Source organism: Streptopelia decaocto (assembly GCF_964273445.1).
Source record: "Streptopelia decaocto genome assembly, chromosome: 3".
Taxonomy (NCBI): Eukaryota; Metazoa; Chordata; class Aves; order Columbiformes; family Columbidae; genus Streptopelia; species Streptopelia decaocto.
In genome coordinates, this window is record NC_138656.1 from 52,915,455 (window position 1) to 52,932,115 (window position 16,661).

General features: G+C 39.9%; 1 protein-coding gene across 5 annotated transcripts in view; it reads left to right on the plus strand.

Moving 5' to 3' along the window:
* Positions 1-16,661, plus strand: part of SASH1 (SAM and SH3 domain containing 1) — a 191,902-nt gene that overhangs the window by 93,301 nt on the left and 81,940 nt on the right. For all 5 annotated transcript variants that reach the window (XM_082049784.1, XM_082049785.1, XM_082049782.1 and 2 more), the window contains exon 2: positions 1,303-1,431. In XM_082049784.1, the coding sequence (XP_081905910.1) occupies positions 1,303-1,431 (129 nt within the window). The remainder of the gene's footprint in view (positions 1-1,302; positions 1,432-16,661) is intronic.

Genomic DNA, 16,661 nt, shown 5'->3' on the forward strand with positions numbered 1-16,661 from the left:
CGCCAAGAGCAGGACCACATACTTATTTCCAAATGGCAATAGTTTCAGGTGTGGTTTCCGATTAAAAGATTTCCTCCTAGCTAATATGCTAAAACTCTGCATTGCAACTTATGTATAATATTAGCATAATTATTTTTAAATTATTCCTCGATTGCTTATATTTTCTTAATATTCAAGGCATAATTTTATATTTATATGTGTTGCATCTATTAATAGCAACAATTAAATAATGCTGCAGTGTCTTCTTGTTCTTCTGTCAGAATGTGCATAAAGTATATACTGCTAACTTTCAAAGAATGTATGCAAGAACATGCATGCTCTTTCATAAATTAGACAAATAGAGAAACCAAATTACTTCCTTTCATCATTCAGACCTATTTTAAGTGTATGAATATTGTACCAAAAAAATTGTTAATTCACACTGCCCACCCCATCACCCAGCCCTCCCTGGCATACATATCTGAAGTGTAGAAGGATTTCTCATGCCACTTAAAATCCAGCCTGTTTTTTGTTTTGGTTTGGTCTTTTGTTGTGGTGGCGTGTTTTGTTTGTTTGTTTGGTTTGGTTTGTTTTCCTTGTTTTCTCTTTATTTGTCCATCATTTTAAGAGTATGAATTTTGACTGTAATTAACAGATGACTAGATTCCTGGCTATAGCCATTTTGTTAACAGGGTAGCAATCCTACCTAGCAAAGTAGACGTTTGGGACTGAACAAACCGTGTTTCTGCCTCCAGTATATCTTGAAAGACTGACTGGCAGAGCGTCTTGGTGGGTGGCATAAACTTGCCTGTTAAAGTCATTTGGCTGGAATTGTTTGCAGTCTGTCTGATTGTGCTTATAAGCAAGAAATTTAATGTTTTAAATTGCTGTTAGTCATTGTCAAGGAAAGAAGGGCAGCTCCCAGTAAATAAGGTCAGTGAAATGTATGTAATGGCTGGTTATTGGATGAGTGGGCAGCTGCTTGGGAGAACCAGATGGAATATGAATACATGTAGGTGGGAGGGAATTGAGACAGATAATGCCTGGGGATGGGTTGTTCCTCTGCTCTGTGTTGCTGTTCCTGCCTCCTCTGTCTGTGTAGGAGTTAGCAAGGACCCACCTATTTCTGAAGAGCTGCTGTGGTACTGCAGTTTTCAACTGTTCCTGCATGCATGGGGATAGGGGTTAAGAAGATGACCCAAGAGCTGTCTGGTGGATGTGCTGCAGGGAAGAGGTCTCCCTCAGAGTTGTGGTCTTACTTTTAAATTATAATTTTAAAACTGATTAACCTCTCATTTCTTTTTCCCTTTGTCTTCATCATAGGACGGGTCACTGGGAAACATTGATGACCTGGCACAGCAGTATGCAGACTACTATAACACCTGCTTCACAGATGTGTGTGAGAGGATGGAAGAGCTGCGCAAACGAAGAGTTTCCCAAGACCTTGATATGGTATGTAGAGAAGTTACTACTTTATTAACAAGTGATTGCCATTCATGCCCCAGATGAAGAATGAATATTTCAGTTTGAAGAGTTCTACCAAGGGAAGTTCTACATGTGATAGTGTTCATGCACACAAATATTTCAACCAGCTCAATTAAACACTTGGAAATTAGCAGGATTCGTTTTTTTCTAGGTATTTGTTATGATTCATTAAGCCTTGGAGACTGCATTTCTTAGTTAGAGTACTTTTTCCTTGTACATATTTGCTTTCAAATCTCAACTCTTGGATGCAAGATAGTGTGTGATGAAAGCATCATTTCTGTGCTCCAAGATGTTTCCGGTATGAGCACAACAAAACTGTGTGCTATTTTTCATTTGCATTGTACAAACAGTTAAAGTACTGCTTCTCAGAACTCCAAGGTGCAAATACTGGTTTCAGGCTCCTAAATGTAAGTAATCTTCAGTTTTGTGAAGCCTTTTCCATTATTATGCAGTACAGAACTTGTACTCAGTCACTCACTCCTTCAGGCTGGAAAGGACCTCAGAAAGTCTCTAATCCAGCCTTTGGCTCAAAACAATGTCAACACTGAATTCAAACCGGGTTGCTCAGCACTTCAGCTGATTCAGTTTGAAGATCTCCAGGGATGAAGGCTTTTCAGCTTCTCTGAGCAACCTGTTGTACTGCTTCACTGTCTTCATAGTGAACTTTTCATTTTTCCTGATATTCTATAAGACAGGCCTCATGGCAATTTGTACTTCTCATGCCACGAACCACTGTGAAGAACCAGGCTCCATTTTTTTTTATAACCTCCCCATATGTACCAGCAGGCTGCTGGTGGGTGTCCTTGAAGCTGTCTTTTTCCCAAGCTGTATCTGCCAGCTCTTGCAGGGCAAGGGTTTGAACACCTTGCTGGCCCTCCCCTGGACTTATTCAGGTTTATCAATGCCTGCTTAGCACCCAGGACTGGACAGCCAGAGGTCGTGGTCCAAGCACGGCCTGACAGGTGCAAGGGAAAAGGGAAGGATCGCTTCCCTCTACCTCCTGGTTACAGTGCTGTTGTTACAGTGTGGGATGCTGCTGGTGGCTTCTGCTAAGCCCACTGTCCCCTAGGCCTTTCCTGCAGAGCAGGCTGGCCCAGCCAGTCAGTCCCCAGCCTGTGCCGGTACATGGGCTTGCTCCTCCTCGGGGGCAGGAATTTGCATTTGTCCATGTTGGGTTTCATGAGGTTCATGCCAGGCCACTCTGAATGGCAGTCCTGCTCTCAAGCGGATTGACTGCAGCCTGTGGTGGGCATCATCTGTTACCATGGTGGGATGCCCTCTGTTTCCTCCTCGGGTACCTAACAGGATAGGCCCCTGCTCTACTTTGCTAACTGTCCTTCAAGTGCACACATTAACCACTGCTCTTAAAGCCCAACTATCCAGTTTTGCACCCTTTCAGCTGTGTTTAGTCCCTGAGGAGTCCCACTTTAGCTGAACCTAATCTATATGCAGGTCATCTGCACACCTCATTTTTGCTGTATTTAAGAAGGAACTTTTAGGATGCCTGTCACAAAAACATGTGTTTTCACTTGTTGGACAATTTCCTTACTGTCCTGTAACAGTAGTAAATGTCTGTTAATACTTAAGGTATGTATATTTGTGCATATTACTGAGCTTTTTCCTTTATAAACTTCTTTGTTAGTTTTCATAACGTTTGTAAAGATCACCTGTGACAGAATAAAAAAGCTTTTAGGTCTGCTTTGTTGGGTCTTCAGTATTTGTGTTCCCAACAGTATCATATGTTTTCACATACAGGTATTTCCTTCAAGTCTTGTCTTGCAGCAAACAGGTTACTGAAGGAATTATTTCTCTGTAGGTTATGGTTTTGCTGTGGTGGTAACTTCTGTATAACACATACAGAAACTTATAACCAAAGTATGGTTAATACTTCTACTGCAGCATCGCACTGTGGCAGAGCCAGTGTGGGATCTGATCACTGTTCTGCAGTTCCTCTATGAGATCAAATCCTTTAAGACTAATTGAGGAACTGAAGTTGTGTGATTTTTGTCTTCTACGTTTGTTTCTGCAGATCATTGCACTGACTGGCTGTGGGGAGTGGTTGGCGTTCTTCCTCTGGCAGCTCTACCTATAACGTGCATTACTTGAGGCTACTTTCTTTCCTCCTTGGGATTCCAGTTTAGCACCTGAGAGGCTTCCAGAGCTAGCATGGACTACATACTTCAGTTACACAATCAATGGCTGCAGGATCAAGGCAGAGAGAGTCGTCTCCTCTGCCCCACTGAAGTTTGTTATTTCCTTCTTTATTTTTTAAATTAAAGAAAAAAAAAAGCAGATCTTTTGCTGCCAAGAAGTTCCAAGTGTTAAACAAAAGGTTATTGTAGGAAATCCGTTTGTAGACAGACCCTTGAGGCTTCTGTGCAAAGAAGCTGATGGCACAGAACGATGGTTCTTGTGAAAAACCTCCACGCTCTGCATACCTGGTACTCTGGGTAGCTGTTGGCAGCAGCGAAACCCTTTTTCTTGGTGCTCTTGGAAGGCAGCTCCTGTGCTGGGTAATGAAGCATGCCTTATGGCAGGAGAGGACTCCCATTTAGACAGATGGACCTAATTTGGCTCCCTTCACTTCCGAAGCTGCAGAAGCCAGGCTGGGGAAAGCCATGTGAGCTTAATTAACTTGCATCAAAGGTGCAGAGCTTAATGCTGGTTTAAATAGATGTGAGCTTACCCAAGACAGACCAGTGAGTGATTCACTAGCTCATTCTGCTAAAGAGAAGCTGTAGTCAGAGAGAAAGTGGCTGTGTCAAAAGACATCCTGGAGATTCCTCTTCAGTGGCTCACATATTGAGTTTGCTCACTCCAGTAGTCCAGTGATGACTTCTTGAACTGTCAGGTGAGAGAGAAGATGTTGCAATTGAAAATAAAATTAGTGCTCAATTTTTCCTGTGTCCATCACCACTATAATACAGTTTCTGAACATCAGATAGCCATTTTGCTGATAATGCATGAGACTATAGTTATTACTCATTGCAGGAGGTTTGGACAAGATAACCTTTAAAGGTCCCTTCCAACCCAAACTATTCTATGATTCTATGATATTAGCTTGCTTCCACAACAGCATCCAAACAGCGCTGACTGCAGCTGAAAATTGCTCTCCTCAATAAGTAGGCAGGCTTGAGTTAGGTACACAGGGAAGGGGAAACAGCCATGCTGACTGGAATGTGTTTTCAGTGTAATTGTGTAGTATGTTTGTTAATAATCTTCTGTGGAAACAGGAGTTGTTTTAAACAATAGAGCTGCTGAGGTGATCACAAAAGTACTAATATGAAAGACAGAATAGAAGAGTGACTCGTTTGTTGTAATGTTTTTCTTCTATTTGCGGCTTGAGGAAAGGTAGTACATTTACAGAGGTTTTGGAACAGTTAATGGGGAGAAATGCTGGGGGAAATGCCAACTTCATAGCATACCCCAGATGTGCTATGATAGCAAAATAAATGTACCAGATATATATGCAGCCTTCAAACTATTATGCACCAAAATTATTGAGTGGTTAGTCTAGCCTGGCTTTGCTCTGCCATACATTGCTGTTCTAGCAGGGGTGAGGAGGGTCAGCAGTGGGGTCCTGCCGGAGCAGGAGGTGGGCAGTACTCCTGTTCTTCCTCTCTGCACCCTCTGATGGTCTTCTCCCTCTCTTTAGCAACATGCTAGGACAGAGCAGAGCTGATACACATGTAGTGCTAGTGAAAGTTTCCAGGGTTTTGCTAGACTTAAGGTTATTGAATCATGAGAAGGGGGTGCCATAGGATAAACTCAACCCCTGCACTGAGATCAGGTCCAAATGAGGAATAAGGAGGCAGGGAGGAGAGTCTCTAACAACTACCTTAAAGCTAGTGGTCCCATGTGCAAAAAAATTCATGAAGTAGAAGGTATTAGGATACATCCTTAGTTTTTTATAATTGTGAGAGATCAGGCAGTCAACAGCTGTGATAGAGCTGGGAGAATGCAGTTTAATGTTTGGATGGCAGTTGTGATGCCTTCCTCTGAAATGCAGTGTGAGTGGTAAATAATACATAGCAGAAACACGAAAGGCCAAAATTAGGTGTGGAGCTGCTTTTATTGAATGCTCTGAACAAAGAGAAAGCGTGGGTCACCCCAGGGGTTGAAGCGTCCTCCAGAAGTTGCGCAGAGTGGCTGCGTCAGGAGGAGCCGTGTGCTAACAAAGAAACGCCTGAGTTGGCAGAGCTTTGCCAGGAACACGTATTTAACAACGGCTCGCCCAGATTGCCCTTTGTAGCGTGGCCACTGGAAGGACAGAAATATGAACTGTTTATTGCTGCTTCAGTACACTTTGAAAGCATTTTAAGCTGTTTGGGAGCAAGTGTTGATATCTTGATTGTATATTGTACTTTCTAATCTGCTCAACAACCTTTCCTCCAAGACCACGGCCTTTTCAGTCTGGATATCCTGCTCTGGAGTTGAATTTTTTTTAAAAAAATCACTTGGTAAAATTGTTTGGGAGAACAGCATATCTTGTAACAAAACAGTAGCTCCAGATGGAGCTGAACACGGAGTATTTTTCCAAATGGTAGTGCCGTCAAGGATTGTTAGCTGTCCTTAACCACGATAACTGCTTTTTGCATTTGGAATTTTGCCTCTGTTTTTGTAATGGAGAATGTGCTTGGGTTTGGACATTAATGTTTGTGAACAGCATGGGAGTTGCCCACATTTCCTAACATTTGGCCTATTCCTGTGCACCATGTGGTTTTTTTGGCTGAGGAAAAACTGCAGTCGGCTTAGATATCATGAGTTTTCAGGCCCATAATGGATCCATCACTGGTAATATTCAGCTGGACATCTGCTAAAATGCAGTTATGGCCAGAAAACTGACTCTGTGAGGATGGTACCTTGTTACTGCTCATAGCTGCTTCCTTTGTGTCTTTGGGATCATATCTGCTTGGCTCACTGACAAAACCAAGTTCGCCTTGCCTGTCAGCAGGGCAGGATTTCATTGATATAGCTGTGAAAGAGCAAACTGCATTCTGTTGTCTCATCCATCACTGACAGCAGCCAGCTAACTGCTGCTGCCAAGGTCTGTATTGTAGCTGATGATCTTGAAGTCAAAGAACAGCTTGAGGTTTTCTGATGGATTCTGACAGCTATGGTTGTGGCACTGAGAAGTTGCACTAATCTTTTGACTTGTAAATTACATAAATTTAAAATGGATGCCACTGGAAAGCTAAAAGGCACACAAGGATACCAGTTGTGTGTGTGTGTTTGTTTGTTTCCTCCGTTTATTTCATTTTTTTATGTAAAAAGGGAGGTGTTCAGAATCTGACTATATACACGGTGGTAAAGTACAGCACATGTTTTTGACAAATCAGCTTGCCTAATACAGTGTTTTTACAGTATGTGGGTGTACTGATCTGTACATATACAGATACAAAGTTGGAAAATATAAATGAACGCAAAACCAACATGAGTTTCTCACCCTACTGCACGGCATGTGCTTAGTCCTCATAGGTCTTGGCTGTGCGTGGTTTTGAAAGGTACTCAGCAACAAGTTGTTTGATAACAAATGGAGTTTACCATCTAGATAATATCATCTTGTATAAATGGTACATGTCCAGCAAGGAAGAGTGGAAGAAAAGCAGCAAAAGTAGAATAATTAGTAATTAGAGTGATAGACTAATTAGGCTTTAGCCTTTTCAGAGGTGTATTTGGCTGACATTGTATTATGGGTTGGCAATATCATAAGACTACTTGCAAAGCCGGTCAACCTTCACTGAAGGAGACTAAAATACCCCAGCACTGTTGCAGTCAGTGATTGATGTGTATTTAAGAAATCTCCAGCGGAGTTCACCTCTGAAGCCGGCGTTCTAATGCTGAATGTCTTTGTGGAGTCTGCCTGTGCCTGCACTAAAGCTGACTGGCCATGCCCACTATTCTTTGCTTCTCACAAACATTAAAATCTCAGAATCCTAAAATAGACTGCTTATTCCTGCCATGACATTGTCAGCTCTGCTTTGCAAATGCAGTAGTGTCTGCTTTTACCTTTGTCCTGAGAGGACACCTCTCTATCTTCCTGGAGCAGGATCCCACTGTTTTGTTTTGTCTTGCTGGTTGCAAGAGGCTTTCCAAAGTATAAGCAACATCTGAGTTGGGTTAAAAAGGTATCCACACCACAAAAAAGAAAAAAAAAAAACAGAGCTGGATAACACACAGATAAGACTTTGCAAATTTTGGAGAGTTTCCAGGCCTTATCAGGCAGACACACAAAAGAAAAAGTAGCAGTAAAAGACATGGACTTTCAAGCATTTTTTTTTTCTCCAGTATAGATTGAATAGAGGGGATTTTGCCTAAATATGAGGTGCATAAAGTAGATTTTTCAGAGAAAATATGTAATAGAGATTTACTATGTCTCAATCTCTCAACATATTAGGTTTTATCTTCATAAGTTAAGTTCATAGTAATTTTTTCATCATTAATGGAGCTTTTCAAAGGTAGACAAAATGGAAATTCTGGAACAGACGGGCTATTTTTAGTGTCTAATGTATCATACACCAAGACAGCAAAGGCATTTAACTACAGAGCTAGCATTAAGCATGAAAATAAAGCAAGGCTTGTTCCATACACAGCAAAGTGAACACCGTTCTTAAACAGTTCTTAGTTCGTTTAGGACTAGCAGACTAGGTAAAAATCTCTCAACTTTCTTTAAGTTAATCATCTCCTGCAATCTCACCACTGTGTTTGTTGGAAGCCCATTTATGAATAATCCCTTAAGGAAATTCTCTCTGTTTCTAGGCAGACTTTATAGGCTGGAGACTCAGCACACTGTGAAGCTGTAGTGGGTTGGGTGACCTTATCTTCCTTTCATACGTCTGGAGGGTCCTTGCTTTCTGGAGCAGGATCTTCAGTTTAACACTTTTGGTCTTCTGAAAATGTTTGTATATTTGGCAATGTCAGTGTTATGGGAAGAATATGTTGTCAAAGAACATGTCAAAATTGTTTTTTCTGAACTGGCAATACTGTTATGAATAAAGTAATATTTATGTTGTAAATAGAAAAGATAACTTCTTGTAGTCTGACTGATAATGGTGGAGGGGAGAAGTTCTCCTTAGTGTTATAAATGTTTTTCTAGCTATACTTTTAGTATCATCTGTAGTGATTTGCTTGTCCCTTTACATTCAGCAGGACTTTTACTTTGAACCTAAGATCAGTTGAATATATTCTTCCTGTGCTGTTCTTTTATCCTAGAAGCAGTGTATATCTGCTGGAACTGACAGACTAGATTTGTATTAACTCTGTGATTTAATCTCATCGGAGCCTGAGGATGTTGGGGGGATGGGAAAGTTGGCTGACTAACTTCAGCTCCCTTTGTGTACTTTTTTTTTTCCTTTTTTCCCCTCTGAATTTAAAAATGACAGCAAAAAATTGAAGCATACGGCATCATGCTGTCTGGACCATTAGGTAAATTTCAGTGCAAAGAATGCAATTGTTAAAAAAGAAAGCAAGTAAAATTGTCATTTAAGAAGGTGCATCTTGGGAATAAAAAAAACCCAAACACATCAGAGAATTCAAACAAACAACCCCAAAGTACCCAAATTCTGTGGTTAACAGTTTCTGTGCCATGCAACCCAGCTTGCCAGTCACATATTACTGAAAGAATTCCAAAATACCCAGCTGAGTGGTATTACTCTGTGAAGGACAGCAATGTGTATTGGCTGGGACAGAAAAGTGTCAGATTTTTGTAACATGGCAGCAGCTAAACCAAAAGAAGAATGAACCTGGAAGGTGTAATGTCTTGTATTTAGATTGGTACTTTTTGTCCTTAAGCATGACTCCCCTCGCAGCCTCTGTGTACCCTCCTTCTGTCCCTCAGCCGCTGCTCTTCAGTCCACCTCTGCATGCTGAAGCTGACTGATGGTGAATTCAGTTGTTAAGTAGTTGTTGCACTGTCTTGCACTTAGCTTCTAAGTCCTTGGGTAGAGGACTGCCACCCCAGGTTCTAAGGAATAGCAAGGATATCACTCAAGACAGAAGTCTTGAAGTTAGTCAGGTATTCAAAAACCACATTTGTAAGAACCGCAACAGCCTTGCAGGTCATCAGGGAAAACAAACAGGTCTTAATCAAGAATAAATCAAGAGCATGTTGTGATGAGAATGAGAAAAACATCACAAATAGTTGTGCACATCTGGATGTACTTGGAAACATCTGTTTCTCTGCAGCAGAAGGACACTTCTCCAACAAAGATGCCCAGAGGAAGGCAAGCCTTCATCTGCAAATTCAAAAGGGTTGGTTTCTCTCTTTTTTTCTTTTTCTGTTTTTTTTTTCTCTTTCCCCTAGCCTGGCCCTGTTCTTCATGATGTAGGTTGTGATGCTGCATAGCTACTGTCCTTTGATCTCTCCATGCTTTATCTTCTCTCAGGGTTTTGTAGGTTTCCTGTTTCAGCAGAGTCGCCTGAAGCACACAGAGAAATGCTCCATTTCAAACAAGACAGTCTGTGAATTTTGTGTTTGTAGGAGAACTCAAGCAGTTTTGAAGAGAAGTGATTTCTTTGGTGATTGATCAATCTCTTTACCACAAAATAATAAAAAGGAATGGCTATCAGCTGGAAACCCTGCTGCTTTACTCCCATATGCCATATCACTCTTGCTTTATATTTGTAAGTTTTCCCTGACAGTTTAGATCACAGCTGTATCTTCCATAAGGGAACAAGGTAATTTGGGATTACTACATCCAGATTTTCCCTATCTCTAGGTCATTTTTGGCTGTTCAAGCAAATTGAGTTGGGGAAGGCAATAATCCTGTGAAACATACATTTAAAAATGAATGGGTAATATTTTGCTAAAGGATTCAGTTTCAATACCTAATCAAAGGGATGCATTTCTTGTTTTGCTGGGCATGATGAATAAAATCAGTCATGGATTAGAAATTAAATAAAGAAGAAAGACTTGAAATTATTAGCAAAATTTGGAATTCCTAAGTTCCTTATGAAACACATACTGGTACACGTTCATTTATATCTGCGTCTTGTGCCTGTTGCTGTTGAAGTTCCTCATAAGACCACAGTTCTAATAATTTTATGCAGGCTCCATGTGAAAATAGTGGTGGTATGGTTGTATACCCATGCTCTTTTATGCATGTAAAGAAGTCACTGTTTTCAGGAATAATTTAATATAAATTCAATAGATACAGCTGTAGGAAAACAGACAAGCTTCTCATTATACAAGGATTTACTCACAAGCCATCCAGATAAATTAGGAAGATAAAAAAGCTAGCAAAATTAAAATCAGAATTTGGAAGCTTCTTTTAAGACAAAGTAGGCTGATAAATTAAACAGTATTTGAAATAAATCCATTTCCCCTTGCCTCCAAGGGGCACACGTTTCAGGCTTTGGTCAGGTTTCTGTCTTGCTGCATCTACAGACCTGATGAGATTTCTCCTCATTCTGGTGTCCCAGCAAAGGTTAAGCCATAGTTCAAGTCCGTTTTGACAGAAGAGATTGCTTTTAAAGTTTTGCAGCATGTAGGAGGTGCTGAAAGTCATGCAAATAAGAAGGAAGTCACTCATCAGACTCGCTTTATTATGTTCACGTGGTTAACTACTGAGAGCCACATAATTGGAGCCTTCAGTTGCTAGCCTACACAGAAGCTCACAAAATGGTTTTATTTCTCCTTTGTGTAGCACTGTCCACCCTCAAAGCCCTTTAAAAACATGGATGAGCTTCTGTTGAGTCCTTTGAGTTTGGTAATTTGAGGAACGTTATCCTTATTTAGCACTCACCTCCCTGAGATTCAGTGGCTGATGAAGATTTACTTAGGTAATTTTCTATTTCCTCCTCTGTAACTAAGTTTGCAACAGAGTAGCACAAAATTTATGGTGAATTCAGAACAACTGACTAACAGACAATGGCATTACTCTGAGTCTACCCCAATGTAGCTGTAAAGAAATACTGGCCACAGGAGCTAACTGAACAGTGCAGGGCCAGTGAGTGACAGACAGACCAGGTGAGTTGCAGCTCAAGCATATAGTCCAGTCCACTAGACCATACTTAAAGAAAAAAAAAAAGTCAAATGTATCTTAAAATTGTGCCAGACTGTTTTAGCATTCCTCATCTAGCATCTTTCAGAGAACTGTCTTACTGTTCTCTGGAGTAAGGAGGTCTGATGAAGAGTCTACTTGATTGGTCAATAGCTCACTGCCAGACACTCTTCTTCCTACCATCCTGCCTTGACTTTAAACAGCTGGCTGGTATATGGCAGGGATAATGTTAATATAAATGCTGAGGTGGAGAGCTGTGCTGTTTCACTGTGGAGCAGGCTAACATTTCTTCAAGAATGCATGGGTTTCACTGGAATAATGTTAGCTGGTGATGGCTGAAAAAAATGTTATTTCATTAAGCTCCAAACTAAATATTTCATTTTGAACACCTGTGGAAAGTAGTAGGAGGCAATGGTTTGATCCAGCGGTGTAGAAAACCACAGTTTGGTTCTCTGCCTGAGGAGACTTGAACTCTTATCTCCTATCTTGAAGCAGAGCAATTTAATCTTCTGTAGTTGTCTTAACCTTATCTGTTCATCAAACATTTTCACATATATAAACAATTCCTGGTGTGGTAATGGGAATACTAATATTCCATCTTCCATGTAGGCATCTTCTCTACAAAGCTAGTGAATCATTTCTTCCTCACTTGTAGCTTAAATCATTTAAATATTTTAAACAGGATTCAATAGCCTTATTAGGAATGTGAATCTCAACCTGATGTTTTTTGGCTCCTTTTTTATTATTTTATGTACTTTCATTACTTCACATTGGAATGATACTCTAAAAAGAAGCCAAGCTGCTGACCCTCTAGCAAAATTCAAGTTTATTTCTCTTGAATGCTGTTTTTGACTCCATAACTAGTTTGCATAACTTTTTATTTGTTGGATAGACAATAGCAGGCGAATTATCTCCCTTGATCTCTATGTTTATAAGTAGTGTCCCAAGTTAGCAGCAAGACTAGAACTTAGCTTAACGCCAGCCTGGATGAGCATTTCAGGGCACTTGGTAACTGTTTTTGTTTTTCCTCCTTTGAACTGAGTTATGTTTAGCCTTAGTGGTTTAGTTTTGTTGCGGCTATTGAATTGCAGGTGCTACCTGTAAACTTGCACCTTTGCTCTTGAAATATACGGATGTCTTGTAGCAGTCATCCTTTTTGCTAAGAAATGTTAATGTTCTTCAAAATTTCTTTAAACTATGGAAATGGAAAAACATCAGGATTTGCATCAACTCCTAGACTTCTATTTGGTAAGATGAAAATATGAAGTATTTCAGGCAGATTTTGATGGCTGAATGACAAGGGGTAGTTAGACACAGAACACATGTTGTTAGAAACATGTAGAAAAACAAGTTAAATATATTATTTTCAGTGTGTTACAGTTCGGCTAAGGTAAACAGTTATTACAGAAACTAAGTAGCCACGAATTTTTCTCACTGAATTTTTGGTCCAAAGGGAGTAAACTTTGTCAGTAGGAGAGAAAGGTGAACATAATTTGGGCAGTGAGACGTGTGCTGTAGAGCTTCCTTTTCATTTTTTCCACTCTTGTAGGTTTTGTTGGGATACTTAGGCTTTTCAGGTGCAGGAGATGACAAGCACTGAAGAAAGAAGGCTCAGCTTTAGGCAAATGAGAGCAGAATAAGGAATCCAAGGGAGTCTGGAGCAGGTGTCCAAGGAGCTGGGACCTCTCACTGCATTTGTCAGGCAGAAGAAAAGAGAAGAAGGGAATTTGGTCATTGCTTGGTCACAAGGGTCAGGAGTGAAAGGTTAGAAGGTTCAGTGAGTAGGTCACTAGAAAACTGAGGTAAAGAAAAACAGGTAATGCACTCTGATGGCTGCAAGGGAAAAATCTGCCACAAAGCAGTGTTATTTTTGCTTATGTGAGTCCTGAACTGCCTCATTTATCAGGGTACCATAACAGTATAGGATTTTAAAGTATTGATAATAAGTAATAACTGGGAAAACAAACAAACAAAAAAACCCAACACCAAACAAACACTAACATAGAACAACTTCAGTTACTTTAAGGCTGAGTTAAGAGCTACAACAGATGTCCTGGCTTGCCGGAAACATCATCACTCGGTGGCGTACTCTTTTCTGTGAATCTGTTGTGGTCGCTGGCCATAATGCAGGCTCAGTTTGATGAGGCGTGAGGTCAAAGGAGGAGATTTTGAAGAGCAGTTTTGACCTTTTCATTATAGGTACAGCAGGAGAAGCAGTGAGCCACAGTCGGGGCTCTGATTCCTACTGTGATAGCTAACTTTGCAATCTCAAAGATGAAATGAATGAGGAAAGAGAAATTAAAGTGTTGAAAAATAGTGTCATGGAAAGGTTGAACAGTTTGTTCATAGAGTGTTTTATATACTTGAAAGCACCTGGGATGGGGCGGGGGGGAAGAAAACTGAAAGTCACTATAGCTTAGTCCAACTTCGCGAAATGTTAGGAGGACTTAAAACTGTTAATTTTAAGAATAAACTCTACAAATTTGGTGAAAACCTAAGATGATCTTGGAATGCAAAGGTATTTATTGCATTATAGCCTAATTTAGAGCAACGGCAGGCTGTGACTATCCCTAGGGTTTGCATGTTTAATGCATTTCTTCTACTCTTAAAATTACAAAAATAGAAAGGTCTTTGTGACCATAGTTCAGGCAGCGAATGCAGAAGAAATCAGGAAGACATTTTAGCTGAGTGAGTGATATTGAAAATCTAAGGTCCATAATGAAGTTTAAGAAGATAGGCATTTTGCCAAAAGTCACTTTCATGGGAAGCATAGCAAAGTATAGTAGGAAAGACTCTTTGTATTTTCTTCTATGTCCATGCTACATGGGACAGGAAATACTGATTGTTTTCTTTAAATAGTGCAAACACAATTATATTCTCTTCTTACTGGTTTCTTCTGACTGAAATTATTCAGGTTTCTAAAACAAGAATTATTCAGTAATGCCCTTTGTTAACAATGAAGTGAGTATCGTTAGGGCAAGACATTGCAATTGGCTCTCACGTTAATTTGGTTTATAGAAAATTACCTGTTGTGTTTTCTTTCAGCTGTTGACATAAACAGCTTTTTAAACTCTTCTCTATTGAATCTTAGGGTCCTTCTAGCACTGAAAAATATTTTATTGTTATCTTTGAGATAGTTTGAAGTGATTCTTTTTAAAGGATATTTCTAGTTGCACAGTAGCAACTCTTGAACTGTACTTCAAGTATGAAAGCTTTCATTAGAGATGATTATAGCATTTTTCAAATCTCTGCCTGTAAGCTTATGGAATCTCTGAAAAGAAAGCTAGTGATCTTGAATTATTTTTTTTTCCTAATATCTGCAGTGTAGATTTTTTGTTGTCTGGTTGGGGTTGTTTGTTTGTTTGTTTTGCTATTGTTGTTGTTGTTACATTATTTCCCTTTATCATTTTATGACCACAGTCCTTTTTCACCCTCTAGCAGACTTGAAAATGGGAGTATAGTATTTTCTGTATGAGATCACAGCCAGGATCTGAGGCCTAACAATTTCCTTCTTAAAAAATAATCTGAATTTAATCTTATGCATAAGACAGGACTATTCAGTTCCTTACTGCTAATGCAATTCCTTCCAGTTCATCTCTGTTACCTGTAGGACACCTTGAAAGTTACCAATCGATGCGTAAAACCTAGAAATTTGGTGGCAACGTTCATGTAATTCCTTTTCTATGTGAACAATTTCTATTGTGGCAATGCTTTGGGCAGTGTAACACTTGCAACACAGAAGTGCTGATCCCATAGCACGTATCATCTTGCATTATTCATACCCCAAGCCCACCCAAAATGGAATGCTAGAAGATGAGCTGTGTCTTGTCTCATCTCTTTAGCAGGAGGGAAATGGCACATTTCATTTAACAACTAATAGAAACACCAAAGGAGGTTTGGGAAGCTAGAAGGTTGTCTTATATAAACTGTTCTTTCAGCTGTTTGAAACGTAGAATGAAAATGAAATTGAGGCTTCTTAAGAAAAAGTGAAACTCGTAAGGATTTAATGTAAATTTAATAAATAATAAGTTTTTATTAAAAGTGAAATTTTTAAGGAACCTACTCACTGTCCATGTCTCCAGCTTTGGTGGAGTTTGGTATCTATAAGAATGGTGTGGAAAAATTCATCTTAGGTATAATACTAAGAAAACTAACATTTCATGGCATGAATCATGCTGCTTATCCTGGTGTCAGTAGCTGCTGTTGCTGATCTGAGGACTGATAGGTGAGCAAGGCTTACAGAAGTTGGAACTCTTTCTTAACCTAGTTCATTACCTTCAGAACATGGTAAACCCTTTTGAGTAAAAATTTATAAACCTTCAAAAAGGAGTTTCACCAAAAAAAAAAAAGTTTATTGAAATACAATCATATCAATCTTCATACCCCTTTTGTTACCAGCAGCTTCAGAGTGACTTGGATGCCGTTAAATCGAGTGGCAAGATACGTTCAAAATGGAGGATGCCATGTGTTAGGCATTTATACTGCTCTAATGGGTTTTATCTCTGGGTTTGAGCATAAGACTTTTATTTGCAGTGCTATTACAGAGCTGCTGAGGGGTAGATGAAAGTTTTTGATTACCAACACTGGATTTGTCAGCTTCTTTCCCGGAGTGGGTGTAGGATAAAATACTTGAGGAAGCCATGTTGTTCCAGAATTAACATGTCTGTCCTTCAGCAATAGTTCAGATAGAGCCTCTGTATTACCTTGTTACAGGAGGCTCAAAGCCACCGGAGAAGCCTCCATCTTTTATCTGTAATAAATCCTTCTCTGGCACCATCTTTATTCTCAAGGGTGTTCATAATCTTCCTCTTCTATCCTTTCCCTTAGCAGCTCAGCCTACGTCCTCCTGCCTTCCTCATTTCACTCCACCTATGCATCTTTTCAAAGCTTTACAACCTTTTCTCTCTTCAGTAGTCATAGTAAAAGAGTCCGTGCAACACCCTTTCTCCATTTACCTGTCCCACATACTTTTTCTCTTTTCCTAGATGGCCTCTTGCACTATACTTTTGCTCCCTCCTTCTGCATTCCTTATTCTTTCTCATACTTACTTCCCTGAGTTGGATTTTGTCTCATGGACAGCAGGACCTTTGTGAAAGCAGCTATGCTATTTCTGCAGAATAGCAATAGAAGGAATGTAAAAGATCAGAAATCTGTGCAAAAACTCTTGAGACTGATGCGTTGAGAACGATGCAAATG